The sequence below is a fragment of the Melopsittacus undulatus genome, chromosome 9 (assembly GCF_012275295.1).
Source record: "Melopsittacus undulatus isolate bMelUnd1 chromosome 9, bMelUnd1.mat.Z, whole genome shotgun sequence".
Lineage (NCBI taxonomy): Eukaryota > Metazoa > Chordata > Aves > Psittaciformes > Psittaculidae > Melopsittacus > Melopsittacus undulatus.
Genome location: NC_047535.1, coordinates 11,755,997 through 11,782,307, shown reverse-complemented (window position 1 = coordinate 11,782,307; position 26,311 = coordinate 11,755,997). Strand labels below are relative to the sequence as shown.

At 50.2% G+C, this 26,311-nt stretch overlaps 1 protein-coding gene across 2 annotated transcripts in view; it reads left to right on the top strand.

Annotated features, from left to right (window-relative positions):
- The window catches only part of TRIP4 (thyroid hormone receptor interactor 4), a 30,537-nt gene extending 4,403 nt beyond the window's left edge, over positions 1 to 26,134 (top strand). Inside the window, exons 5-13 of one of the 2 annotated variants that reach the window (XM_005142504.3) lie at positions 488 to 566; positions 2,341 to 2,470; positions 3,192 to 3,407; positions 3,926 to 4,052; positions 4,743 to 4,930; positions 5,969 to 6,093; positions 6,894 to 6,985; positions 21,351 to 21,453; positions 25,904 to 26,127. In XM_005142504.3, coding sequence (XP_005142561.2) covers positions 488 to 566; positions 2,341 to 2,470; positions 3,192 to 3,407; positions 3,926 to 4,052; positions 4,743 to 4,930; positions 5,969 to 6,093; positions 6,894 to 6,985; positions 21,351 to 21,453; positions 25,904 to 25,971 — 1,128 coding nt within the window. In that variant the 3' untranslated portion in view covers positions 25,972 to 26,127. Of the gene's footprint in view, positions 1 to 487; positions 567 to 2,340; positions 2,471 to 3,191; positions 3,408 to 3,925; positions 4,053 to 4,742; positions 4,931 to 5,968; positions 6,094 to 6,893; positions 6,986 to 21,350; positions 21,454 to 25,903 lie in introns of both variants that reach the window. The other variant, XM_034066406.1, reaches the window with a different exon arrangement.
- The last annotated feature ends 177 nt before the right edge of the window (positions 26,135 to 26,311 follow it).

Sequence of the window (26,311 nt, the reverse complement as noted above, 5' to 3'; positions counted from 1 at the left end):
CACCCTGTGTTTGATTCAAAGGTCACCTTTTGGAGAAAGGAGGCAAGGTAATGACAGCAGATTAGGTAAAGTTAACTTCAGGAGAGAGGAAAGCATTGGTGGGATGAAGAAAATGCTTTAAATCTGATTCTGTGCTATTTTTAAGGATCCGTTTAATTGGAAGTGGCCAGCCAAGAGGGGGGACCTCTGTGTTCTGTGTTTGGTCGTCTGCTCAGGAGGTTCTGAGTGCATTTCTCATCCTTCAAGATCACTTAGCAGCATGCCCACCCACAGAACTGAGAAGGACCAAGCTGTACATTTCTCATGGATTGCTTTTAGGAAAGAATGAACTACTGGGAGTCTCCCTGTGTGAATAACACTGAAGGGAGGGAGGTGTGGACTAGTCTAGTGCTTTAAGCAGCTTGCCCTGAGCTGTTGTCCCAGGCTCCAAAGCTGGTCAAGCATGTGGCATCCTTCTCAAGGCTTCATTTCCTTTTTCTTTCCTTAGGTGTGCACTAAAGAAGAGCAGGACATTCTTCAGCGGGACTCAAACAAGAGCCAGAAGTTGCTGAAGAAGCTTATGGCAGGTCAGTATCAATTTTACATGTGTAATATAATGAATCCTATCGGCTGTACATCAGCAGGAGCCCTCCTCTGCCTCCCTGCACTACACTTACCTCGATGTTGTGCAGAAATGAGAGTGTTTGTGTCCTGGTGTAGAAATTGTCTAATCCATTAATCCAAATTATAAAGAATTGCTGGCAAAGTCTAAAGGTGATTCTTTCCTGGGAGCTGACACATGAGTGTTTCTCTGGGATGTAAATTGCCTGGACAGTCGTGAACTTTATTTTCTACAGACTTTACTGAGCCACTTCCCCTCATTGCTGCACAGTGTATGTGGCGGGCATTAAAAGGGAAGGGAAGGGCTGGGAAGTTGGCTCCTTGTATCCTCTCTGCAAGAGCTCAGCAGCGTTTCTGGACTTGGAACAGAGGTGGTAACTGCGAGTGTCAAATGGCAGCATAAAATGTCCTCACACAGAGGCCCCAGGGCTGCTCATTAGGCATTGCTGAATCAATCACATAAACCGGATCATTGTAGCAGTCCTTGAAAATGAGGATAAGTCTCATGTGGAATGTATGCTGTGGAAGATGAAGTGCTGCTATCTGATTTGCTGGGTCTAGAGAGGTGGTGGTTAATATCTTCTAATGACTCCTCTTGTCTAACACTTATCTGGAGAGCTAAAAATAGGGACAAAGCCAAGGAAAGTGAGAGGAAATAATACCCAGTCTCCCAGCAAAGACCTGTGCGTTATGGGGATGCTTGTCTGAGTTTAGCTGAAATATAGCCAAGGTCACAGTGTTCTTGGTTTGGAAAATACACTTTGCTGAAGAACTGGAGAAATATTTATTCTTGGTCTTGGTGTCAGCTTCCCTTTGGAGCTGCTGAGGTGGCAGGAGGTCCTGTAAGTGCTTGAGAGTAAAGGCTGATCACAGGTCGCTCTGTTTATGCCAGTGTACTTCAGGATCTTCTTTTCTTACCCATTTTATTGCTCTTCCCCTCTCTCCCTGCCAGGCCTTGCTTTGTGCCTTGTCTCTGTAGGTGAAAGCTGAAATGTGATTAGTTGTTTGTCTTGGATCAGCACAACAGGGGAACACAGGCTTTTTTGTTTCCCTGAAAGAAAGGTGTTAACCTGCAGGATGTCTTCTGTGAAATGGTTTGCTCCATTGTGGCTTTGATGCAAACCTTTTATGGTCTTTGTTCCCTTTTGTTTGGTTGTCAGGGTTTGGCCCCTTGCCAGGAATGGTAAGAAAGAGGAGATGGTTATTGGGGATGGATTTCTCCCTCACTAACAATAGCTGGTCTGAAAACCTGCTGAGGTGCTCTGGGGGAGGATTGCATTTGCAGAGGCACAGGCAGCAGCAGACAGAGGCTTGATCTGTGCTAACTGGCCATTTGTCAGTGATCTGTTCTCACCAAGAGTCTCTCTGTGGAGGTGACAACACTTAGGAGAGAATTTGGCTTTTAGGAGAGGACTCAGGGTCTGTGGTTGGAGACGGGCAGAGTTTAGACCGGCCAAATTGTTAAGGAAGGGTGAAGGAGAATCAAAGACAAGGACTTTCTCTGTAAACACTACCTGGACATTGTCACTGTAGTATTTAAATGCTTCTTCCTCTTTGGAGAAAGGACTCTGTGAGAGAGGCTAGAGGGAAAACTGGGACTTGAACCTGGTTTGCAAAGGTGCTGATCATGGGGCAAAGCCCTTAAAATGGTGTTTGTTTTAGGGAGCATTTCCTCAGCCAGGCCTGCCACGACTGGGCTTTAAAACTGGCTGTTGAGCTGTGATTTGTTTTCTATCTTAGGTGCTGAAAGTTCAGGGAATTTGAGTGCCATAAGCAAAGACTTACTGCCTCGCCAAGAGGCCAGACTCAAAGCAGGCCTGGAGATGGCTGTGAAACACAAAGACAAGTTGCTGGAGTTTGACAGGACAAGGTAAGATACCAGCTGTGAAACTAGGGTGAGAGAGCACAAATGCTCTGCAAGCTAAGCTGCCTTTGACAGAAACATCAGAGAGTTCCTTCTAAAACCTGGGCTGTAGCTACAGACACTCTAATACTGAAGTTTGAGGGCACAAGAGTAAATTGTGGCACAAGTAAGAAACCCTCAAATAGGTCCTGTTTGGAATTCATAGAATCATCATAGAATCCCAGGCTGGTTTGGGTTGGAAGGGACCTTAAAGCTCATCCAGCTTCAACCCCTGCCACAGGCAGGGAAACCTTCCCTTAGAGCAGCTTGCTCCAAGCCCCTGTGTCCAGCCTGGCCTTGAACACTGCCAGGGATGGGGCAGCCACAGCTTCTCTGGGCACCCTGTGCCAGCGCCTCAGCACCCTCACAGGGAAGAGCTTCTGCCTAAGAGCTCATCTCAGTCTCCCCTGTTCTGGCAGGTTAAAGCCATTCCCCTTGGCCTGTCCCTCCAGGCCCTTGTCCCAAGCCCCTCTCCAGGTTTCCTGCAGCCCCTTTAGGCACTGCTCTCAGGTCTCCCCTTCAGGAGCCTTCTCTTGTCCAGGCTGAACTCACTTCGTGTCCCTGACAGCTCAGGTCTCGCTCTCTCAAGAACAGAGAAGATCTGGTAGGAGGGCGGGTTTGCGGCAGTCAGTGCTGTGTCACTGTCACACCTTGCCCATCTGCTGCTGCTCTGGTTGTTTCTCACCAGTGTGCGCCGCACCCAGGTCATTGATGATGAATCGGATTACTTTGCCACTGACTCCAACCAGTGGCTCTCCAAGCAGGAGAGGGAAGCTCTCCAGAAGAGGGAGCAGGAGCTGCGGGAGCTGCGGCACGCCTCTCGGCTTACCAGGAAAATCACCATCGACTTCGCTGGCAGGCAGATCCTGGAGGAGGACAACAGCATGACAGAGTACCACAGCATGTGAGTGAGGGGTAACAACACCGCGGTGTGCCTGAGAGCAAGGAGGTGACAACTGGAGGTGACAGGGTCTGCCTGAATCTGGAGAGCAAATGTATGGAAAACTGAGCAAGCTGATCCCCTGAAGGGTGCCTCTGATGCGAGGGTGCAGGTTTGGGTTCTTTTTCTTCCTTGAGGGTCTTTCTGTCTTGCAGCATATCATCTCTTTCAGTACAGTTCTGCTGAGCCCCTCTGCTAAGTTCCCATGTGAGAGGCTTGCACAGGGTTTCGGTAGTTGGTGTGTCTGTTAAAGATGCCCTGGAAAGAGATATTGCAGAAGGCTAATCCCGACAGAACCAACTGACCTCAAATTCAAAGCAAGCTGAGCTTCTCTGGTAGAGAAGAGTGACTGTTCAAACTGGGAATCAGACTGAGTGAGGAGATTGTGTCGTTAGGGAAGATGCTGTGGGTCAGACATGTTCGTGTGGGGAGAAAGGAGACGTTACCGGGGGGAATTTTCATTTCTCTTTTTGTGCTTGCAGGTTGGATGAAACCATCGAAGCCATGAATCGTGGCACACTGAGCGAGCCAGCCAGGAGCCCGGAAGCAAAGACAACCCTGGGTCCTGGTGTTTTAGTGAATCCCCGTCTTCTTCAGCCTGCTCCTTTGGTCAGTGTGGGTTGAATGATTTATTCTGGAGTAGCAACTAACTCTGGGAGAACTGAGCATAAGAGCTGTGAATTCTGGCATGGCTGTAGTACCTCTGTCCTCCCCTGTGTCTGAGATCCCTGTTAGCCATCTGATCTGGGGACAAAGAAGGTTTGCCAGTGCCCTGCTCTGTTTTCTGCTCTTGGTTTATCCAAATTTTAGTCTCCTGCCTCCTTTTCAGGAATGTGGCAGAATTTTTAAGAATTTTAACTTCGGCCTAAGGTTATGTGAGTTTTTCAGCATTATTTATATATCTCAGGCTCTCTGAGCCTTCCAGGTGCCTAAAGGGGACCTACAAAAAATTTGGAGAGGGGCTTTTTACAAGGGCAGGTAGGGATAGAATTTGGGGGAATGGCTTTAAGGTGACAGAGGGGAGATTTGGATTAGATAGTAGGGAGAAGTTTATTCTTTAAATCCATCGTACAGCTGTGATTCATAGAAAGGAGAAGCTTCATGGAACAGAGCATGACCTTGCTTTCTCTACTGCCAAGCATGGCATGGAAACAGAGTGGGTTTGCATGGAAGGAAAAGTGATCCCAGTAATACCTCTGTCCTTAAATGATGGAAAACTTCAAATAGAATTTACACCTGATATATGTTGTTCCTAGAGTGGTGCTAACATCTTTCTTGTTTCTTTTGAACACTCTGAAGTGGGTGGACCAAACTGGTTTGCTCCCACACAGGAAACCCATCCATTCCATGGACACTGGAAATGAGCCTGGCTCCGAGAGAAATAGGTTGCGGATTCAGGATCGAGAGTTGCAGGAGATCTCAGATGATGGTTGGTGCCTCAGCATGCACCAACCTTGGGCTTCCTTGCTTGTAAGAGGAATTAAAAGGTAAAGGAGTGGCCTGAGCTGTGATGTGTCCTGGTCAGCTCTTACTTTGTAGGTGAGATGGCAAGTTGTGTTCCTCAGGGGATAGCTTCTGATACCTACCGAGAGCTCCCGTTTCGAAGCTGGGCTTCCTCCTCCAGTGTACTCCTGGTTTGGGAAGCTGGTGATGCTGTTTTTCAGGAGAGTAGCTAACCTGGAGGGTACAAGTTTTCTCACAGTGGGCAAATTACAGAGAGGCTGGTATTTCTGCACTACCGTTGGGATGTACCTTTGTGGACTTGAACAGGCAGAAGGGCTGAACATGTGACATGTTCTACTGGTCGTTTTGACCATTGTAAAGAAGTGAACAGTAGCACTAGGCTTTGTTTGAAAAACACAACCACACGGACACACCCCTTGCCACTACTTCCCCCTCCAGAATCAGGTTACAAAGAGAAGCTCCTTCCTCCCAGCATCCCTAGCACGTTAATTCACCTTTCCTACTATTCATATGGAAGAATCTTCTCTAGCCTTTTTTTTTTTTGTTTCCCCTTTCCTCTACAGAATTTTCTATTCTAGGGAGCAAAGCTTTTCCACTTCCCAAGCGACAGACACTGTAAATCTTCCTGTGCCTGGCTGTGCATCCTGGTGGTATGTGGATGCTGTTGGCTGCCCCAGTACAGCTGCAGGGCCTGGTGTCTGTTCTAGGAGCCCAGGAGCTGCAGCTAACAACTTCTTTGTATGTGTTCTTACCATGCAGAGTTGTTTGAGCTTGTCAGGGTATTGCATGAGCAGATTGCCCCATGGATGTGTCTGGGATACTGCTGTGCTTGCAGGGGATTGATGTCCTTTGCTGTTGCTCTGAAGCCATAAGGACATGCTCTGCTTGTGGCATTATTTGTTGCCCATCTCAGCTTTTTGCTGACACGTTGCTTTATGTTGAAATAGTCAGGGCAAAGCTGAGCAGCAGGGATTGCGTTAGTGAAACGTCTGATTGAAAAACCTGTCCATGTGGGTGATTTCTGCTGAAATTTAAGTCCTAAATTCTCCTTTGTCCTCTAGGGTGGAGGGCAGGACCTGGTACACCTCTCATAGGGGGCGGTTGTGGATTGCAGCTACTGCTAAAAGACCTTCCCCTCAGGAAATCTCTGAACTAGAGACCACCTACAGGATGCTGCTCCGGAAAGGTGAACTTCTCTCCTTGGATCTTTGTATTATTGGTACATTGAGCCACATAATGAGCAGTGTCAGAAAGGCCTCTGCTGAGCAGTTATTGCTGCTTTGCTTTTTAACCTTCAGTTCTTGAAATTCTCTTCATCCTTTCTGCATATCATCAGCCACATGGGGCTGGTGGCAGCATTTAACTTCATCCTGCTGCTGATAACATACTCAAACCACAAGCACTATTGAATGGCACCTGACTTCTGCAGCAGCAGCGGACTTCATTTTATTCTTGGCTTGAGCAAGAAGCAGTCAAGCACGTGCTTGCATGCATGTGCAGTGGCTTGTGCTTCAGTCTGTTTACAGTGATGTTAAAGGCTTTTCATGGATTCTGACCTTGTGGAAATCAGGATTGAAAAGCTGCAGGTCTCAGGAAGATGTTCTCTCATGTGGGCAGGAGGGTGCTAGTGGCTGCACTCTGCATCTGTTTGTGTGGTATTTCTGTGCGTCACCCAGTTTAAATGTCATGCAGCAGGATTGTCTGCCCCCTCATCAGAGCGAGGAGCTCTTCCCACACTCTATGTTACTCCGTCAGAAGCTAAGCAGGGAAAGGTGTTTATATAATGAAATCTCCCAAACTTAGTCCTGTCATGGTGAAGATCCTGAGTTGGATAAGGAACGATGGGGTGTTAAAATGGCTGTATTTCTCCTTGTGCCTCAAAAAGTAGCAGTGTGTGGAGGAGAGGGAAGGGTGCCTGGGGTTAGCAGACCTCAGCTATGTGTGTGGTGATGTGGAACCCCTGAAGAGATGTTTCTTTTGCTGCAGATGTGGAATTTCCAAGCGATTATCCCTCCGGATGCCTCCTGGGCTGTGTGGATGTGACTGATTGCTTATCGCAAGAGCAATTTAATGAGCAGGTGAGAACAGCAAACAAACCTTTGCAAGCTTGCATTAGCCAGCATCTTTTAAACAGCGTAACTCGCCTCCATGAGGTGCTCTGCAGAAGGCAGTGAATGGAGATTTTAGACTTGTGTTGAGAGAAGACACAACCAATGTGGTCTTGTATGCCTGGAAAGAAAACGTACTGAGAAAATGCATTTCAGCAGTGGTGGAAGCATGCAGTGGGCTAATACAGACTAAATCCATCGTTAGCCTCTCTGGTGGTGAGGTACTTTGGTTAAACTACTTCCTCACATTCTGAAACCCTTTTCCGTAAGGACTTGTGCCTGTTTAATTAAACCAATGCTGCAAGGGATCGGGGCAGCCGTTACTCCCCTTGCTGCACAGATGGATGCTCACCACATGCTGTGACTGTGCTTGACCGAGGAAGACAAGGCCCTGCAAAGCATTAACATTGTATTTCTTGTTTTCATCCTCTTTTGGCAAACTCGAGAGCTTACATGTTACTTGCATGTGGCTTCCAAAGCAGGATCAAGTACCCTGGTATGAGGGAGGGTGCTTGGCCCATCTAGATCCGTAGCTGCTGGAGCTGCCCAGTGCTTCTTCCTGGAGCTGGAGATCACAGTGGCCTCACTGGTGAGAGCTGTGCTCTGGTTAGAGCAGAGTCACCAGGAGCAGGAGCTGTGGGAGGAGGTGAGCACCCTCCCACCAGGGAGGATGAGCAGGAGAGCAGCAGGGGCTTCATGGAGACCCTGCAGAGACATCAGAGCCCCTAGATACAGGGAAGGAGGGACAGCTGCAGATTACTGAGGAGATCAGGACTCCTCAAGGAACATTTAAGTGGCCTCTTTCTGAATGAGGCAGGAGGTTTGGTGACCAGGGACAGGTGTTGAGGCCTTCTTCACCTCAGGCTTCAATAGCAAGATCTTCCAGAGATCTCATGCCTGGAGGAAGAGTTCAAGGAGGAGAGGGACTGCCTGTAGCAAAGGGAGATAGAATTGGGAGTCTTCTGAGAAATCCCAACTAATAGAAGTCCATAAGAGCTGATGGTGTGCATCCAGATATGCTGAGAGTGTGGCAGATGTCTTTGTGAAGCCACTCTTACCTTGGAAGGGTTGCGTAGATCAGGAGAGGACCATGGTAACTGTAGAAATCTGGCTATTACATCCATCTTTGAAAAGGGAAGGAAGGATGATCCTGGACACTTCAGGCCAGGAAATTCATAGAGCAACTCCTCTTGGAAGCCAATTTTGGCACACAGAGAAGGGCATTGGGAATAGCTGGTGTGGATTTACCTGGGGGTAACACCAAGCACAACACAGCTGTTCTTGATGCTGTTTCATAACCTCTTCACCTCACTGCCCCTGTACATACAGGTTTGGTCTGATGGGAATGACCAGACCATGCAGGGCTTGAGAGTGAACTGAGACCATCTTGTGAGGTGGAATCCCCCAGGCTGATGGGCATCTTCTTGCCATGAAGTGTTGGAGAGGCACCAGCACCTGGGGGCTCCTTCTCATGAAGTGCTCTCCTGGCTTTCCCAAGCCCTGTGAAGTTTTTTTAGCAGGGCTAGATGCCTGGAAACTAGAGATGAAAAGAGTATTTCTGACAAGGTGGTGCCTGTTCAGTCTTGGGTGGAAGGGGGAGAGGTTGGAGTATGAGCAGCAGAGGGAGCTTTGGGACTGGAGTACAATGAAATCTAGTGGAGTATTTGGCCTTGTATGGAGCAGGCCTCTAGAGAGAGGAGAGGACTCTGGGGCCAGTGTAGGGATTTTCTTCTGTAGCATCCACTCATTTGCCATTTGGTCTTCAATGGAGATTCTCATCCTTTTGCTGTCCATAACAGTGGTGGAAAAGTACACCTTGATCTCTCACAAGTACTTCTCTGTCTGGAACAATTCCTCCTCTTTGTGGATACATTCTCCAGGCACTGGTAAAATGGCTGTGACAGCTTCTTCCAATCTGAAAATTGCGCTGTAGGCAACCAGCTTTTAATCCTCCCATGGAGGAACCTCACAAGGAGCAGTGTTCTCTGCAAATGCCTCCCAGTCTGCTGTCACTGGCTGGCCACAGAGGCACGGGAGGAAGAGCAGTGTCTTCCAGGACTGCTGTTATTACACCTATTGGTGAGAGATTTACTTCTTCTCAGTGTCATGGCAATTCCTGTTTTATATTTCATTGGCTTTTTGCTTCTCCCATATTGCAAACTATTTGTAATTCCTCATTTTTTGCCTTTTTACAGTGGTTTTGTCCATTTTCCCCCAAGGATTGCTTTATGTAGTGCTCAGTTCCCTAGCTGGTAAGATTGAACTCTGAGAACTGAGCCTCTTTCTGAAGTTGGTTTATGAGGAAATGTGTGTTTTTATGGACTGTCATGAGCAGCAAGTGCATCTGAATGAAGCTGAGATTCATTTAACTGCAGTGCTAGCAAGGTGAAAAAGCATTGCAGTGCCAGCTCAGAAATGTGAGTTGGATCACACTGGGAGTAGGAAATCCCAGTTGCTCACATTGGTGATTCAAACCAGGTTCATCAGCAACCAGCACCAAAACCACTTGTCAGCAGTGTAATCCAGCATTTCTTGGGGTACAAGGACAGCTCCTAGCTCAGGGGAAGAGGGAGAGGAAGACAACATGGTTTTGCATGCAAATACCACTCTCTTCAGTCACTGTGCTTTGCCTCACACTTCTCTTCACCAGCTCATATCTGAAACTTGTTCCAGAAGAAATCCTTATGCAAGTGCAGGACAAGTCATGTCTACAGATTATTCCCACCACCCACAGATGAAACACTTCCTTGTCTTGCTCACTGTCCTGTGGTGGTGCAGCTGCCATAGAAGTCTGTTATGACTTGTGGCCATTTGTTCCCATAGGCAAGGGAGACTCTTCCTGCTCTGTCCCTCCCATGACTTCTCTGTTATTTCAGTCCTTATGATGCTGTCACCCGCTCCCTGCTCAGCACTATCTGCAGATCTCATTTTCGTGCTGTTTGCATCCTCTCTCAGGTTGCTAATGAAGATGTTAGTGGCACCCTGCTGGTATTTTTCTATCATTATCCTCATTTACTCTATCTTTTTGTTTAACACTTGGGCTCAAAGAAGCAAACTGAAGCAACAGTGCTCTGTTTTGCCAGATGCAGCAGGCTCAGGCTGAGTCCCTGCCCGACAGCTTGTGTTGCTGTCAGGGTAGGGACTTGTTTTTTATCCCTGGTATTACTGGACATGTAAGCCTGGCCCTGCATAACCCTTTTGGAGGGATCTTGCAGCTCTGCCCCACATGCAGTGCTTGAAGACAGCAGACGTTGTTGAAGTGGTTTGGAGATCTTCAGGGCCATGTGAGAAGTGATGATAGAACAGTATCATGTATGTGGTAGCTGGCAGGGATCAGAGGAAGAGCAGGGAAGAGATGTCCTTGTCATTAAAGTCAGCGTCACAACAGATGCCATTGCCCTAATCCCAGTTGTGCTACTTATTGCATGAGCTAGTTAAATCTATTCCTCTGGGTCTCTTTCCTACATGGAAAATAAAGCCCGTCAGAGGTTATTTACACCTCATTTTACTGCTGAAAGCTATGATCTTTGGATTGAAGCTGCTTTAGGAGCAGAAGACATTGTCAGGCAGGAAAGTCCACCCCAGGTATCAAGTGTCACCTGCTTTGCTCGCAGGGGACTGAAGCAAAAGCCACTTTCTGACTGCAGCCCCGCTGCCATGGGCGGGGGTTGGCTGGTGCCAGGAGATCCCTCCATGTGGCTCTTAAATCTCAGTATTTCCAGTTGAGCTTTGCACATCTTGCACCTCCTGGGAGCGCCTTCTGGGCTCGCTTCCTTCTCTTCATGGCAGCCATCCAAAAAGCGGTGCTGGAGACCAGAATGATCCCTTTGTTTTGCTTCTCGGTGCTAAAGGTGACCTGGAATCTTTGGGTTTATTTTCTCCCTGCTGAGATCTGAGCACTGACGACGGCTTTTCCTTGCTCCGGGCCTGACATCACTGACACCTCGAGCCGAGCAAGGAGCTGCCTTTCTTTTCCTGCATGAGGTGTTGGTGACTTCAGCAGTGCTCACTGGGGAAACACGGGATGGCGCAGGCAGGGCTTGGCAGGAGGCTAAACCAAGCAGGGAAGTATTTACATTTATGCCCTTTTAATGTGCTCTGAAGTCCATGTTCGTTTTGCTGATGACTTTGATCTGAGAGACTATTACTTTAACTGGAAAAAGAACATTTCCGCTGCCGCTATTTTGGTAGCTGATAAGTGTGTTTGGACTTATTTTGAACACGAGCACACACACATGCCAATATGTAGTTGTAGCCATTATCGGGGGCTGAAATATTGGGTAATTGTGTTTTACAGGAGTAAAGTGTTCAGTTTTCATTTCTAGGTGCTCACTTAGTGTCCTAAATCTGCACAAGGGAACACGTCTAAGCTATTTTTGTGCCATGAGATTGCAACTATCATTTAAACAACTTATCATCTTTCCCTCTCAGGAAATCTGTGTTTAATCTCTTGTCCTTCTCTTCCCTCCCCAGTGAAAATAACAGTAAGATAAAAAGAGACTCAGGTGCCGGGTATGGAGAACTTGTTTTGAATTCTCAAGCAGGAGTGAAACAGGGTAGAATTTTTCTACGTTTAGACTCCAGAAGGTGCCTGTTTAGATTCTCTCCAAATAAAGGAACAATAGCCCGCTGGTCATATTTTCCTAAGGAAGAAGTTAATGAGAGGGAGAAACACAAACATGTAGACTGACGTGGACTTTGAAGAACAGTATAAATACATAGACACTTTTTATGAGGACCTTCTCCCTAAAGTAAATGTTTCCTAGTGTAGGCTGTGAGTGAGACAAACGTGTTTGTGTGCTGCTGTGGCTGCCCTGGCACCTTCCTTGCCCTCCCGCAATGGGATATTTGCTTTTTCATTCCTGAGGCTTAGTTATTGCACCTCAACTGAGGGTTTTAAAGGCTAGATCAGATATACTTCCTTCAGCAGCAGTCTAGGTGGTTGTTAATGATTGAAATCAACGAAAGGCCTTTGAACTTTAGAGGTCCCTGAATTCTCCTAAGTTGAATTTGTCTTTTGCCTGTAGGCCGATGCCAGATCAAGCAGTATTAGGCCTTAGCCTGGCTTGCAGGGTGATGCATCCCTTTATTTGGTTTCTCACAAAGCCCTTAGTTCATGGTTCTAGGAGCAGAACAGAGCAGGCAGGCAGCTGGTTTGGATTATAGGCAGTAAGAGCTGGGGGAGTTTTTCCTGATGTGAAGTGCTTTGGTTTTCATCAGAGGCTCTGCTAAGGCTCCAGCTGCCTTGCATAAGCCAGCAGGTTTACTGAGGCCACTGCGCAGTCTGTTAAGATGAAGGAGAGATTGTCACTTGATGATGATTAATTTAGGAATGCATTAACATGCCAAAGAAATCGAATGATAGAGGGTAGCTTGCCCTCTCCTCTGGTTTCCTAGACCCTAGGGAAAAAGCGAAGCCAAGGCTGAAGTATATGACTTAATTACTGCTGGCTGTGGACTTAGCCTCTGTTACCATTGCAGCAAACGAGGCAGTGATCTGCGAGGTTTTCCCCCTTCCCTCAGATGTGGTCACTGATACGTGCCGCCTTCTTGGTGCTTGGTTTTTATTTAATCCTGAAATCAAGGCTTAGGTAAGACCAACCTCGAGCCTGGCTGCCACTCAGGTGCCCTGTACGTTCACCGTCTGGTTGTAGCTCCAACAGGCTGAGCTGTAACCACCCCTGAGGTGGTGACCCCCAATGAGAGGGGAGCTGGCAGCAACAAAATATAACCAACTGTGGTAAAAATGCAGTGCCCAAGGACCACACTTGCTAAAGCTGTCGCTGTCACGTCATTGATTTCATAACCCCAAACAGACCAGTTGCAGGGATGTGTGTCCCGGCTCTGCTGTGTGTTGGGCTGTGAGAAATCCCATGCTGCTGGTGGCATCGAATCAGTAGCTGGAAGCAGCATCACTCCTCCTCAGGGAGCAGCAACAAGGGCCAGCAGGGGGTGAAGTGAATCAGGGCAGGGATGCAAGTGCCTTGTCTGTGCTGGGTTTGTCCAGGGTTCAGCTGATCTTCATCACCTGCTGCGTTCAGCTCTGATGTTTTACCCCTGTGCTTTGTGGCTCTCACTTCTGCAGGGTCCTCACGAAGCTGAGGCTCTCTGTCTGTCTAGGAGGGCGGAGGTGCTGCGAGCTGCTCGAGCCACAAGCAGGTGCCCTGGTTTCCCCTCGTCTTCTCCTCCCCATTGCCTCTTGCCTGCTCCTTGCCAGGTCGACAGAGAGTGCGGTGGCGGGGCTCCACTGCAGCTGGGATTAGCGCTGCCTCCTCCATCCCTGGGCACAGGAGGATGAAAGCAGCTCTTCCAGCTGAGCTTAGAACACTACTAAGTGTTTTTCCAAGTCCAGCCAGTTTTTTCTGATGGCCACCAAGCACTTTATAAACCTCTCAAGCCCTTCTCATGCTGCTTCCAGCGTTTACCATGGGTGGGTGTTTCCTCAGACTGGTGTTGGAGCTGCAGGAGGGTGTTGGTGGCTCCTGCCAGGCCAGTTCAGGGAGAACAGGGGGGTGCATTGTGTGCCCCATGTTTGCCAGCACCGCTAAGTCCTCCCCTCTTCCTGTGGACTGGAGCTCTGGCATTCTGCTCAGCATTTAAAATCCGAGTGCACCAGCACAGGTTTGAATATTAAATCTACGTTTCAAAGTATTAGTATTAGTTTTACTATGTTTTAATTGCTTCCCCTGCCCTTTGAATCAAAGTACAGCTTGTGGTATAGGAACATGACAAGAGCCAGGCTCAAGGCTGAGAGACGAAGAACACCCACTGGATAAATCCAACCGGCTGGGGGAAGGATCCTGCAGGGATCCCAGCCTGCTGTGCCTGGATCTGGGTGTGTACCAGCATGCGAGGGGCAGAGCAGACAAGGGCTGAGAGGCATCACTGTGGGATGAAGGGGAAAGGAAAGCAGGCGAGCAGAATTCCTTGTGCATCCTCACGAAGGGTGCCGGTGCCAGCACAGGATCTGCCAGCAGCAGATGTAAGCTCTCAAAAGCAGCGGGGAGGATGTTGACTGCAACAATGCATCAAGGCTGCGGTTTGTAACCTCAATAGTAAGGCAGTTAACTTTTTTTTTAACAAAGACATTTTGATTGCCAAATCCATAACCATTAGCAGCTGTGGTTTCGAGCTGTTTCTTCCTCACACGTTGCAGTCTAGACCTGACAGGCTTTCAAACAAAAGTTTGGCTGCCGGCTTTTGTTTGTGTTTCTTTGCGATCCTGCTTTCTTTCCTTTTTGCCCGTTGTGTTGATTTGGATTGAGCATCAACACATATCCCTTCTGTAACGCAGCCTCCATGGAGCATCTCCTCTGCATCCATGTAGTCTTCTGTGAGAAGAGTGGTGTCTAGAATGCCTCGAGTGCATGTGTACAGGCTGCAGTACTGGATGTTTCTGCCTTAGGCTAGAAAATTTGGCGTTTCTAGAAAGCTGGATCTGTTTTGGAGTTTCTGTTTAGGAAAATGTTGTTTCTCTTTGGCCAAAGGCTGGTTGGCCTGTGCTAAGGCAGAGGGAACGGGGCCGTAAAAGGTGGTGCTTGAAAATGTGCTCAGAGTTGAGTTTGATGCCAGACCACATCGTGAGGGAGATCAGATCTTGAAGTGGAGCGCTTGGTGCTCTGCGGTGCTGGAGGTCTGAGTCCAGAGAAGGTGGCACAGAGCAGCGGCAAACCTGAGACTCCTGGCTCGGGCAATGGCTCCTGTTGCCAGTCAGGTGCCACCTTTGGGTGAACATGCCCTGGAGCACATCAGGATTGGGAAAATTGGCCAGGTGATCCCTCAAAGTGAATGTCCTGCTAATGGGGTGGTGGAAACTATGCTGTTAGAACAGCAGATGGGGAAATGATGCTTCAACGTCATTCTCCTTGGAAAAGCAACAAGGAGGGATGTGGCATGGACACAGTGATTCCTAAAGGCTGATCCTGTGGGCTGGGAGAAGAATGGGGCTTTTTTCCTTCTGATATTAATAACTCCTACCTGCAGATGGACCACAGAGCTGGTGACTGAGCATCAGGCACTGGAACCAGTGTTACTGCTGGTGCTGACTTACTGGAATCAGGGAGTTTGCAGCACCCACAACCGGATAAGCATCATCTTTCTCCCTTTTGATGGTTCCATTTCTCCTGCATCCATGTGTCTGTGTTGCAGGCATTGCCACAAATGCTCCTCTTTGGCTACTGCACTCTTGGTGCTTGCCAGAAACTCCCGACTTTCTTTTCCCTTTTGCAAACCACTAAAGAAACATTTTCTAGCTGGATGGTGAGCGATTTCCCCCCAGAGAGGAGGAGAAAATGGCTGTTTAGTAGTTAATTACCTGTTACGTTGGTCTGACAGCTATGAAGCTTATGAGGCATGAAAGAAGAGCAGAACCGCCTCTCCCACAAATCACCGTGAAAACGGGGTGAAGGAAGTTGTGCCTGGCTCCCGGGGGATGCTTCACATCCCACTGCCCTCCCTTGCACGTGGCCAAGGGGCTTCTCACAACACCCAGAGAAGAGCCCTGTGCGTGTTTTTGCCTGCTGGGGAAGGCTGATTTATTGCCTCTGCTCGTTAGGGCAGCCCTGCTCTTTCAGAGGAGATGCTGTTGCCGCCAAGATGATTTTTTCCCTTTGAATGCATTTTACAGGGAGCTCTCTTGCCAACACATGGGCTCTGCTTGCTTTTATTCTTTCCAGACAGTGTTGCTTTCCAGTGCTGCCTCCTTTATTTCAGAGCTGTTGGAGAGCAGCAGGGAAATGAAGGCTGGAGCTGGTGTCTTGGCCCTGCGCTGCCTGGCAGAGCAGCTGTATTTCCCCTGTTGTTCACCAAGGAGGCATGCCAGGAAAATGATTCAACCCTTTCCATTATTAACCTTGCAGAACAACTCAACCACCTCCTTGCTGCTCGGTGCTAGTGCCCCAGGGCCACCCCTCAGCAGCTGCAAGATGGAGAGGATGGCAGCCACCCACTGAAGGACTACAGGTTCCAGCGTGCAATTCTGCGCTGCGCTCTGGCTCACCAGGATGCGCACCGGGAATGTGCGCTGGCGCGCTTGGCTCCGTGGGCAAGGAGAGTGGAGGAGAGAGCTCAGGCTGCATTGCAGGGCTCTGAGGCCAGCATGTGTAAAATGCCGGGGCCGTTCCCACCTGGTGGTAGCATTCTGTCTCTTGCGCCGCCTTTGCTTGTCTCCTTTTGTATGTGGAGACCTTAATGAGAGCAAAAGATGCTCTTGAAAGGTCGGTAGCAAAGCTACCGGGGAGCATTTGGCTTTGTGCTGTGCGGGGCTGCCACTCCGGTGCATGCAGTGCCTTTGTTCCTTTCTTGGATGCACCGGAGCAGAGCTCATCCCGTTAGTGATGGTTTGGCTCCCCCATGGCATGTTTGCCTTTGGGTCCTTCTATTCCCCTGCCATCAGTGCACCCCACTTGGGTTCAAGCAAGTGCACCTTACTGCGGAGGGGTGAAGAACTCGAGGGGTTCGGGACAGTCCTTTTTCGTGTTTTGTTTTTCCCTGTGCTTAGATGGAATTGGGATGAGCTGAGGGTCCTGAGCACCACATGGCCCCTGTATCCCGCTGCAGGCTGTACCCAAATCACAACAAAAAGATTTACTTCAACAGACTGGAGGGAGGGAAAAAAATGAGCAGGATTTTCTGTTTCTCTCAAATGTCAGAGAAGGTGGGTTCCTGGCTCCATGGCTCCAAGCTGGCTTGTCCCCTCCTTTGCTCTTTTGCTGTGGGCTGCGGAGTGAGGAGGCTGGCAGCCCTGCTGCTATTTCTGGTGGTGATGAGCTGGGGATTGGAGATGAGGGATGGTGAAAACAAAGTGGAGGGAACATTCATTAGCAATTATCACTGCTTGCAGCTTGATTGGGGCGGCTCTTGGGGACATCTGATAGCCTCTTAATACATGTTCAAAGCGCGACTCCAGCGAGAGGGTGAATGTGGTGGCTGGTTTGCACAGGAGCACAGCACTCAGCTCCCTTTGCCATTTAACCTCAAGCTCTTTCTGTGTGCGTTATGCTGCCTTGAGATCTGCTTTGGGTTTGAGTTATCTTTTATTCTCTGCTAATCTCTTTGCAGCAGGGATCTTACAGACCTGTTTGTTAGCAGCAAATGGAAGCCCGGCTGGTGTGGTTGCAGCCATGGGCTGAGCAGGACTGGTAGTACCGGTGCTGGCGCTGGTGCAGGGAGTGCGTACGTGGGGGTTTTCCACTGTGTGAAGCAGTGGGCTGGAGCAGCAGTTGGTGAGCTGTGCCGGCTGTTGGCAGCCCACGGAGCCCATCGTCCTCCCAACTGCCTGTCACAAGCCCGCTACAAGGTGGCAGAAGGTCTGAAAAGAGGCTGAATCATTTTTTTTACACCATAGTTATATTGCATAATCCCTCTCTTTTGAGCTTTCCTGCTCATCTGCAGGATTGGAGGAAAGTGGGTGTTCTCCTTGAAGGACAAGCTGGCCTCTGGACTATATTTGGTGTAAAGAGCCTTTTTAGCCATCTTCTCCTAAATACTGCATTGCTTCCTGGTGAAGGCAATGTCAAAGCCTGTAGTACTGACACCTTTGTTGTTTACAACATCAAGATTGTAACAATGAGTGCAGTTGGGATGAAGAAGGAGCATCCCTTATCGGTCTCCTGGCTGAGTTTAGCCCTTGTCTCTTGCTTTCCTTCGAAGTTGACCTTTGATTCAAAGGCCTGCTGTTGCAGATCCTCTTTACTGGGAATCTGCTCTGTCTTCCCTCTGTGGCACACTAGATGCGGCTTTTGGGCTTTTACTACAAGTCTCAGGTTTGCTGAAGTGATGATGGGCAGTGGCTGTTCTCTGTGGGGTGTAGGAGTTGGCAGTAAATTTGTTCTCTGTCTTCTAAGCTTACTGTATTGTGGATTGTAGAGTGACGTGACCAACCTCTCACAGCAGAAACATTGAGAAATGAGCTTTTTACTTGTTAGACACTTGAGTGGCCTTGGAGAAGGTAACAGAGGCAAATATGTTTGGTGCCTTGGTGGCAGTGTCTCTGCTGAGTAACTCATAGAATCAGAATCCCAGACTGGTTTGGGTTGAAGGGACCTTAAAGCTCACCCAGCTCCAACCCCTGCCACAGGAAGGGACACCTTCCACTGGAGCAGCTGCTCCAAGCCCCTGTGTCCAACCTGGCCTTGAACACTGCCAGGGATGGGGCAGCCACAGCTTCTCTGGGCACCCTGTGCCAGTATTGAAGTCAGCTCAGTAGCTGCCAGTAGGAGAGGCATCTTTGGCATAGGGCAGGTAGGTACCAATGTCCTAGTGCTGAGCTAAGCTGCAGAAAGAGCCAAGAGGTGGAAGAGTGCCGCCATTCAGCCACACTGCCTGTTGTGATGTGTCTGATGACCAGACAAGACACTATAGATACATCAGATTAATCAGTAGGTGTCTACAGGTGACATTGCTCATGGCAATCTTGCGTGACACTGAGAGCAAGCACTGTTTAGTGGGCTAAACAGCAACAGGGAGAGATTCTGGGGAGGAAATACTAGCAGTGACCTCTAGGGAATGAGGTTCATGGAGGTGGTTTCTAAGCACCTTAACTGTGGCTTTGCTTTTGCTCCTGGCGATGAGACCCTCTTTTGAGCAGTTCAGCCCATTAATCCACCAGAAAACTGACTTTACCCAAAAGGTCCCTAAATTTCTGCAGGATAAATGAGTTTAATTGACTTGTGGAAAGGGAATGGGGTAAGAGGGAGCCCATTAGCTTAGCTCAGCATCTTGGGACTCAGCATCTTGTGGGAGCTCAGCCTCATCTTCTCCATCTGTGAGTATCTCGTCTCTAGGCAGAGGAAAGGGTTACAGCTTTTTCTCAGCTCCAGCAGGCAGGAATATTCTGCTTTTGTTGTTCACCAAGATGGGTAAGAGGTTTCCGGGGTAGATACAATAGGAAGCCTTAAATGCAGCGTCTCGACTGGGGTCTCCTTCCCTGCCTCCTGCGAGTGAGATGCCAGAGGAAGGACTGAAGCCTTTAAAATGCAGGACACGGAGGGATTTGGCACATGTACAGAGACGTACCCTGGGAGCAGAGATGAAAGGCTGCGGTGTGGAAGTGTAAACCCAAGTTGCAGCTGTGACATACGCCTCGGCCTTGGGATAGAATTGAGCTGGAAGCTTTTGGAGCTGAAGGTTTGATCCTGGTTTCGGATGAAAGCTGTCAGTGGAGGAACCAATCTGGCTGTCTCTCACTGCTGATGCCAGGGTGTAGAGGTGGCTGTCAGTGTGTCAGAGGCACATAGTGATTGTCACATCCACCTAGGAGGTGGTGGCTGGGGAGATTTGGGAAGCAGCTGGACTCAGGCAGCAAGACCTCTGGTCCCAGACACATCCTGGCTGAAGAAGCCACTGTCTGAACCACATGTGGTAGAACAGGGATGGACTATCTCTGTAACCAGGTTTTGATGGTGGCTTGTGCCCCACATATTGTGGTGTGACCTTTGGAGCCTGTGTTGGTGAGGGAGCTGCTGGCTATGTCAGGTCCTCTGGCTCCAGAGAGGCCACCAGGCACCCGTGTGACGCTGAGAGCGATGAAGTGGTGCCAGCATTTCACACTCACCAGGGGTTGGCCGGGGATATTCACATTGGCTCTTTCTATCCTTCCAAGATCCTCCTTCCCTGCAGATGGGAAATGAAAATCCTTGGCACTGGCATGGAGCAGTGGAAGCAAGTCAAGTAGCATGGCTCAGTGAAAAGAGAGGAAGAAGCCTGTCCAAGCCTGGATGGGTACAGCAAGGCAGCCGCGGGTGATGCTCCCTGGCGTAGGCATTGTACAGAGCAGCTAAGGGCATGTACATCTCTCTCTAGCTTGGTGAACAGCTCTTACATGCTGTTGTAAAATGAGAGGAGCTGGAAATCCTTTCCCTGCTTGATCCAGTTCCAGTGTCAGGCTTCTGTAAATCTCCCCTAACCTCTGGCAAAGCTGCCAAACACTGCTACAGCGCAGGGAGAGCGGGTCGCTCCCTGCTTCCCTCTCCATGCCCAGCTGTTCCAGGGCAAATCCAAACTCATCTTGGCAGGTTGGTGAGAGCTTTTCAAACACTCAGCCTTGGAGTCATTTGTTAGTAACAAATGGGGGGTTTGCCAGGACACGCTGCTCCATCTGGTCTGGCATCCTGTCCCCTACAGCAGCCTTGATGGATCTGCTTGAGGAAGGCAGGGGAGCAAAAGGAAGTAGGGGGCAGTTTTCCCATGGAAGGAAAACCGCTTCTGCTGTCTGCTGGAACAGCATTTCCTGGGCTGCAGCACCTTTGTGGCATGCCCTTGCCTCTGTGCTGTCAGTGCAAGGGCTGCAGCTAATGGAGAATCCCAGTGGTGGTTGGTACATACATTTTCTATTGCTGTTTTGCATTTCACTTCTGAACACCAGTGAGGCTGAGCTGCATCCAGATAGGACTTGGGTGCACCTCCCTCACTGAGTGGTTTCCTTCTTCTTTTTCCCCCCATGGTTAATGAAACAAACAATCTGGTTATGCTCTTCCTATAAAATTCTCCCATGTCTTCATCACAGCAAAATCTCTCCATAGTCTGAGCACAGAGCCAGTCCTGCACAGGAACAGCCAGCTTCTCCAAGCCATCACCTTGTCGAGTTGCAAGTGTTTTCTATTGCTCAGCCTTTAGATGCAGCCAGATCTCAGGGACTGCATGTCCCACCACAGGATGGTGTGTGCTCTCCAAGTCTCAAAGCCTTTGTGTTTGGACAGAGCTCTCAGGTGAAAAGATGGGGACATATCTGTAGCTCCAACAGCTGCTTCAGTAGAAGATGTGGCCATCACCTCTTTGGGTTTGCCAAGCTGTTCTGTTTGAGGTGCTGGTGTGCTGCTGGTGACCGGCTGGGATTGAATGAGGTATCTACATCCCCAGCCAGCTGCATCTGGGAATGCATCATGCTTGTCCCAGCGTGAAGCAGGCAGTGAGCAGGCAAGCTTGGGAGGGCAGGGCCCTGACTACCTCTCTGTTGACACCCCACGCTTTAGATGAGTTTAAGCCCTCTAAGAAGCCGCACCTTTGAGGCAGTGAAGCACAGATCAGTGCTAAAGGGGGCTGAGGAGGCCTGGGGAGCACACAGGGAAGTGGCTTGGGAACAGGTCTGGAAAGGGAGCAGGATCTGGCAGAGGCACAATGAGAAGAGGCATAGTGAGGAGCTCACTGATTAAAACCCAAACCTGGAATTGTTGGTTTTAGTTTTTGTTAGAAGTTACTAAACTGATTTAGTCTGAGCTGCTACAGCCCAGATATAATCCACCTCTTGCCAATTTCCTTGCTCCTGACCACTGAGCTCTTTTTGCACCACAGCAGCCGGCCTGACTCTGTTCTGTGTGTGTGTGTCTGTGTTTCACAGTATCCGGATCTGAGCCAGGAGTCCGGGTCTCCATTTGTCTTTATCTGCATGAATCCCCAGGAGATGGTTGTGAAGTTTCCCATCAAAGGAAAACCCAAAATCTGTAAGTAGTAAAGTTTCCACAGATGCCCCCCTTGGCCTGCTCTCATCACCACCTCTGCTTGCCTTTGTCAGATGAGTTCGCAACCTTTGCCCTGTGCTCTTTGATCTGTAGGTGTTTGTTTAATGACTCGAATACGTCTGTAATATTTTTTTTGTCTTCGGTTCCCCTTTTTCCAGATGTTGCTTCCTTCCAAATACAAGTCTCTTCCTGCTTCTGCAAACACTTGGGAGGCAAAGAGCTGTGTGGCTGCCACCGAGCTGCTCCTGGCATCAGCCTGGGTTGGGATATGCACTGGTGCAGCAATGCTTGGGCACCTGCTTCTTGCCTGTGGTTCAGAATTACCCTCTTGTCCATGAGGGTGGTGAGGGCTCGAAGCAGCAGGAGCTGCAGGGCCAGCTGGATGCTGTCCATCCGGCAGGATGGGCTGTCCTGGCAGGGCGCGCAGGGAAGCGCCGTGGCATCTGTCCGTGTGCTGCTTGCCAGCACCGTTATAGTCCCTTTTATGAGGCACCAGCCCCTCCTCATTCTGCCGGTTGCTCCTGCCCGCTGCCATAGGATGGAGGAGGCATGCGGCAGCTGGGAGCTGCAGTCAGCTCCGGCCTGAGGATCAGCCTCCCAGCACACAGCCTGGGGAAGGCATGGTGCGTACTTTCAGGGGGTAGGAAGAATTAATTTGAGGGGCTAAAAGCAGCATAAGCAGAAAGAGTCTTGGCTGTTGTTTAGCAGAGCCCACAACTGGGTTTTCTCTCTCTTTTGCAGTGTGTTTCTCTGGGAGTAGTTACCCAGTGGCGCAGGAGCAGTAGGGTTTTTCAGGACCAGTTAATAAGGGGTTTTGAAGGGTTATTTCTGTTGGGATTGAGGGGATTTTTGCCCTCTCCACTCAGAGAAGCCCCATTCTCCCATGGCTTTCGTCTCTCCCTGGGTTTTGGGAGTATTCCTGCCCTGAGCAGGGCGAAGTGATTTGGTTTCTCTCCTGCCTTTTGTACCAACACTTGGGAAGTGGGTTCAGACAATGGCAGTAATGATGCTGGTGAGCTGTAGCGCTTGGATCTTGCTCGCAGCACCATCCTCCCCCAGGGACAGGTCTTCCCCAGCACCCATGAGCAGGCAGATTATTTAGGATGCAGACGTCTTTGCTGCGGTGGAACCGTTGCTGGAGCAGCCGCTGCATCCTTTCTTTCTCTTGGCTTAATCCCCATGCTCTTGTACAGACTCTCTCAAGCCCCTTCACTGCCACATCTGCCTCCCCCCGGCTATGGTTTGGAGCAGAGCTGCTGGCAGCCGCTGGAGGGGAGGCTGCTGCACGGGGTGAGCGCAGGGCTCTGTGCGTCTGCCTCGCCGGGTGCAGGTGCTGCCGGTCCCCTCCCCATCTGTCACATCGTCTCCTTTGTGTTGTGACACTTTCCTGCTTGGAGAAGGATCAGTCTAACAGCCGGGAAGGAAGCCGGCTGTGCTGTGCTGTGCCTGCTCCTGCTGCCGGCCCTGCCTTTCCTGCCCTCCATCCCAACAGGAGCTGTCACGAGAGCAGCGGTGGGGGAGACTGTGGAGTTGCACGTTCAGCTCCCGGAGGGGACATCATCCATCTGGGTGATATTTGTGACAGCCTAGGGAAGGAGCAGGGCAGCCTTTGACCTTTCACTGGGGTAAGGCACCACTTTAATAGGAGCTGGCATTACATCCATGACAGTCAAAAGCTTTAGTCTCCAAGCTGGAAGAAGAGCAGGGGGAAGGTGCTGGCTCAGGTCCCCACCTGAGCTTGCCGGCTGCCCCGGTCTCCTTGAAGCCTGGCTCAAGCCATGACAAAATGCCAGTTTGTCTTGTTGGGAAGCTAAGCCAGAGTGGTCTTCCTTGCCAGATAACAGCATGGACCTTGCCATGATGACATCCGAATGCTTCTCTGTTGCAAATTAGTTGTTCCTAACAGCCCAGGGACGGGGAAAAAAAGGGAACATAGCTTGATTTTATGCTGCCAGGGTTATTGTTTGTGTGGAAGGGATGGGCACTGTGTTTTGTGTTGCATCTGGGAGCACTGCTCACCCAGACACATCCCTGCTTCGCTTTAGTGTGTGAGGACACAGCTCAGTGGTGGTTCTCGTGGGAGATTTCCTTGGGTCCGGGCAAAGCTGCCCTGAAGCCTTCCTCATGTGTTGCTCTGAAACCTCCCTCCAGCAGCCAGCAGCTGGAGGAGCGGGAACAGGGACGTGTGATAATGCAGGGTGAGAGTCCCCATATCATTGAGTGAAAGAGAAGGGGACCCTGGGGCTGCTGCCTTGATTTTAGCCTTTTCCTAAAGGTTTGTGTGTGGTGTTTTATATTCACCAGCTGGTAGAGCAAGGGAGCCTCCTGATCACTTTTGGGATGCAGGAGGAAGAGGCAGGCATGTTAAATACAAAGCCTATGAACCATGGAGGTGACACAGTGTTAGGGGTGGGGACCAGAGCATGGAGCGAGTGTGAACTCGCTGCCTTTCTCCTGCCAAAAACCCCGTGGCTTGGCGATGCGTTGGTCCAACACGTGCTTCCGGACAGTCTGGCTGTGCCAGCTCCTTGCTGGGTGCTGATCTCCCAGACCTCATGCTCCAGGGAATGCCCACTTTCACTCTTTTGCTTGGCCTTGGGTTTTGTTTTCTCATTTGTGATGGAAGAGTTTTGCAGACAGCCTTTTGTGTCCCGCGGGCTGCAGGTTGGCACCTGCTGCACCAAGGCATTGGCAGCATCTGGTTCTTGTCCCCGGTTCGAACCTGATCCATTTGTGGATCTGTGGCAGGGTGACTTGCAGACCCTTGCTTGTGTTTTATGTTTTGCATGTGTTACAGTTTCGGTGCATTGAACTTCCCTCTCTAGCTGAGACAGGAGCAAGGCTGGCCCAGAACTCGAGCTGAAGGAGGACGACTGATGTCGGGGAGGTTGTGTTGACCTTCTGGGAGTTGGTTTGAGGGGAAGGGGATGGTCCCTGGCTGGTTTGGAGCCATTTTCTCTGTTCAAGCACCTTCTCAGGGCACACGAGCATTTACCAGCAGGCTTTGGTGCAGTGGCCAAAGCAGAACTGGTTTGGAGCTTGGTGGATCTTGAGACTGCCAGAGATGAGATCTGCTGTGTGCTGTAGCTGTGTTGTAGCAACACAGCTCTTCCAGGGACTCCATGTGCTGTGCTTCACCCACGGGGTGACAGGAGGCTTGTTTCCCAAAAGGGGTGGTGCACGGGACTGGAGTGCCAGCACCTCCAGCTCCATCCACATCACTGGGATTTCACTGGAACCTATTCTGTCTGTCCATGTCCTTGATCCCTTTGCCTTCTCTACTCCTGGTGTGAGTCCGTTGGACCCCTGTGTCCCTCCCAAGGGATGCAGGGGATGCTCCCCAGGGACTGGGGCTGTCCTTCCCACCTCAGAATGGGCTCTGCAGTTTATGTTGCCAGCTTCTGCAATGCTTTGGAGCTGCCCCAGCTACAGGGAGAGATGGGACAAGGCTGGCGTTTGGAGGATGGGAAGATGCAGGGAAGTTCCCAAGGAAACATGGCATTAGAGGAGGTGACAGGCGCTGGCTGATGGCAGAGCATCCCCAGGAGGCTGGCTTTTTGCTGTATTGCCTCACTTAAGGTCACCTTCTCTCCCTTCTGGAGCAGGAAGCTTTGCCTGTGGGAGCAGGAGCATCCTTGCTTTCTTATGGGCAGGGAGAGGGAACGGGGACGCTCCTCTGAGGCAGCGCATCACCCTCCTGCCTTGCTCACCATGCCTGGCTTTTGGCTTCTTCCACAGGAACTGCTCAAATCCCATGTTCTGGTGTCCTGCTCCTCTCCCAGGTGGGAAAGCAGGGCTGGCAGTGAAGCTCCCAAGGGCTGTGAAGGATGAGGGGAAGCAGAGTTTCCTCTAGGTCCCACTGGAGCACCTGGGCTCCCCAGGGTGCTGCCTGGTGGCAAAGGCAGCACGGCCCTCCCAGCTGGTGGCCTTGATGGCCACTGACCTGGTGCTTGGCAGCACAGCGTGTGCCACACAGCATCAGCATCCCCAAGCTGAGGGTTTGTCGTCCCCATGCCCGGCTTTCTGCCACACCACAGAGAAGCACATCCCTGACATGGTGCTTGACAGTCCCGTCTCCTTCAAACGTGTTGACATGCATCCTGTGGGCAAGCAAAGGGATTGGTTTCCCCGCTGGTAGTGGCAGGGGAGTGCTGGATGTTAATTTCTTCTCCTCCCTGCTGCATTTCCCCCTCTCCAGCAACTCTTCCCGAGCCGGACACACTTGCCCCCGGCTCCCTGGTGTCTCGCCTGCCGAGGGAGGCCGTGGCGGCTGGGAACGCCTGGCTCCTCAAGCAGGATAATTGGATGTGACAGGAACACACTAACTAGGAGACCTCGGTGCCTCCAGCTGATTTGCATTGCAAATGGCATTTACAAATAAAGAGTGATGAGGGTTTGTGGGGTTTCTTTTTTTTTAATCCCCTCTTTACAGGGAAGCTGGATGCAAAGATCCATCAGGGAGCAAAGAAGGGGTTAATGAAGCAGAAGGCGACAGGCTGAGCCGCAGGGAGCAGTGCCTCATTCCCAGCCAGCATCTGAAGGGTGCCGGGATGGTCCTCAACTCCTGAAAGCAGGTGCAAGACTGATCTCAGAGTGCTTTTAGGTATTGCTTTATCCACTGTATTCCAAAAGCATTAAAAGAAACGTTTTTACCCAGCTCTTCCTCAACAGCCTTGTGCTTCCCAGGAAGTCCTTGTGGGCTGAGGACAAGGGTGGGTGGGAGATGGAGCTTGGCAGGATGGGATTCAATCAGGCTCTGGCATCTCCAGGTCTCCTGCGAAGACCAGATCGCAAGACTGGTGAGGGGAGCTCGCAGCAGGAGGTAGCTCCATCCTGGCTT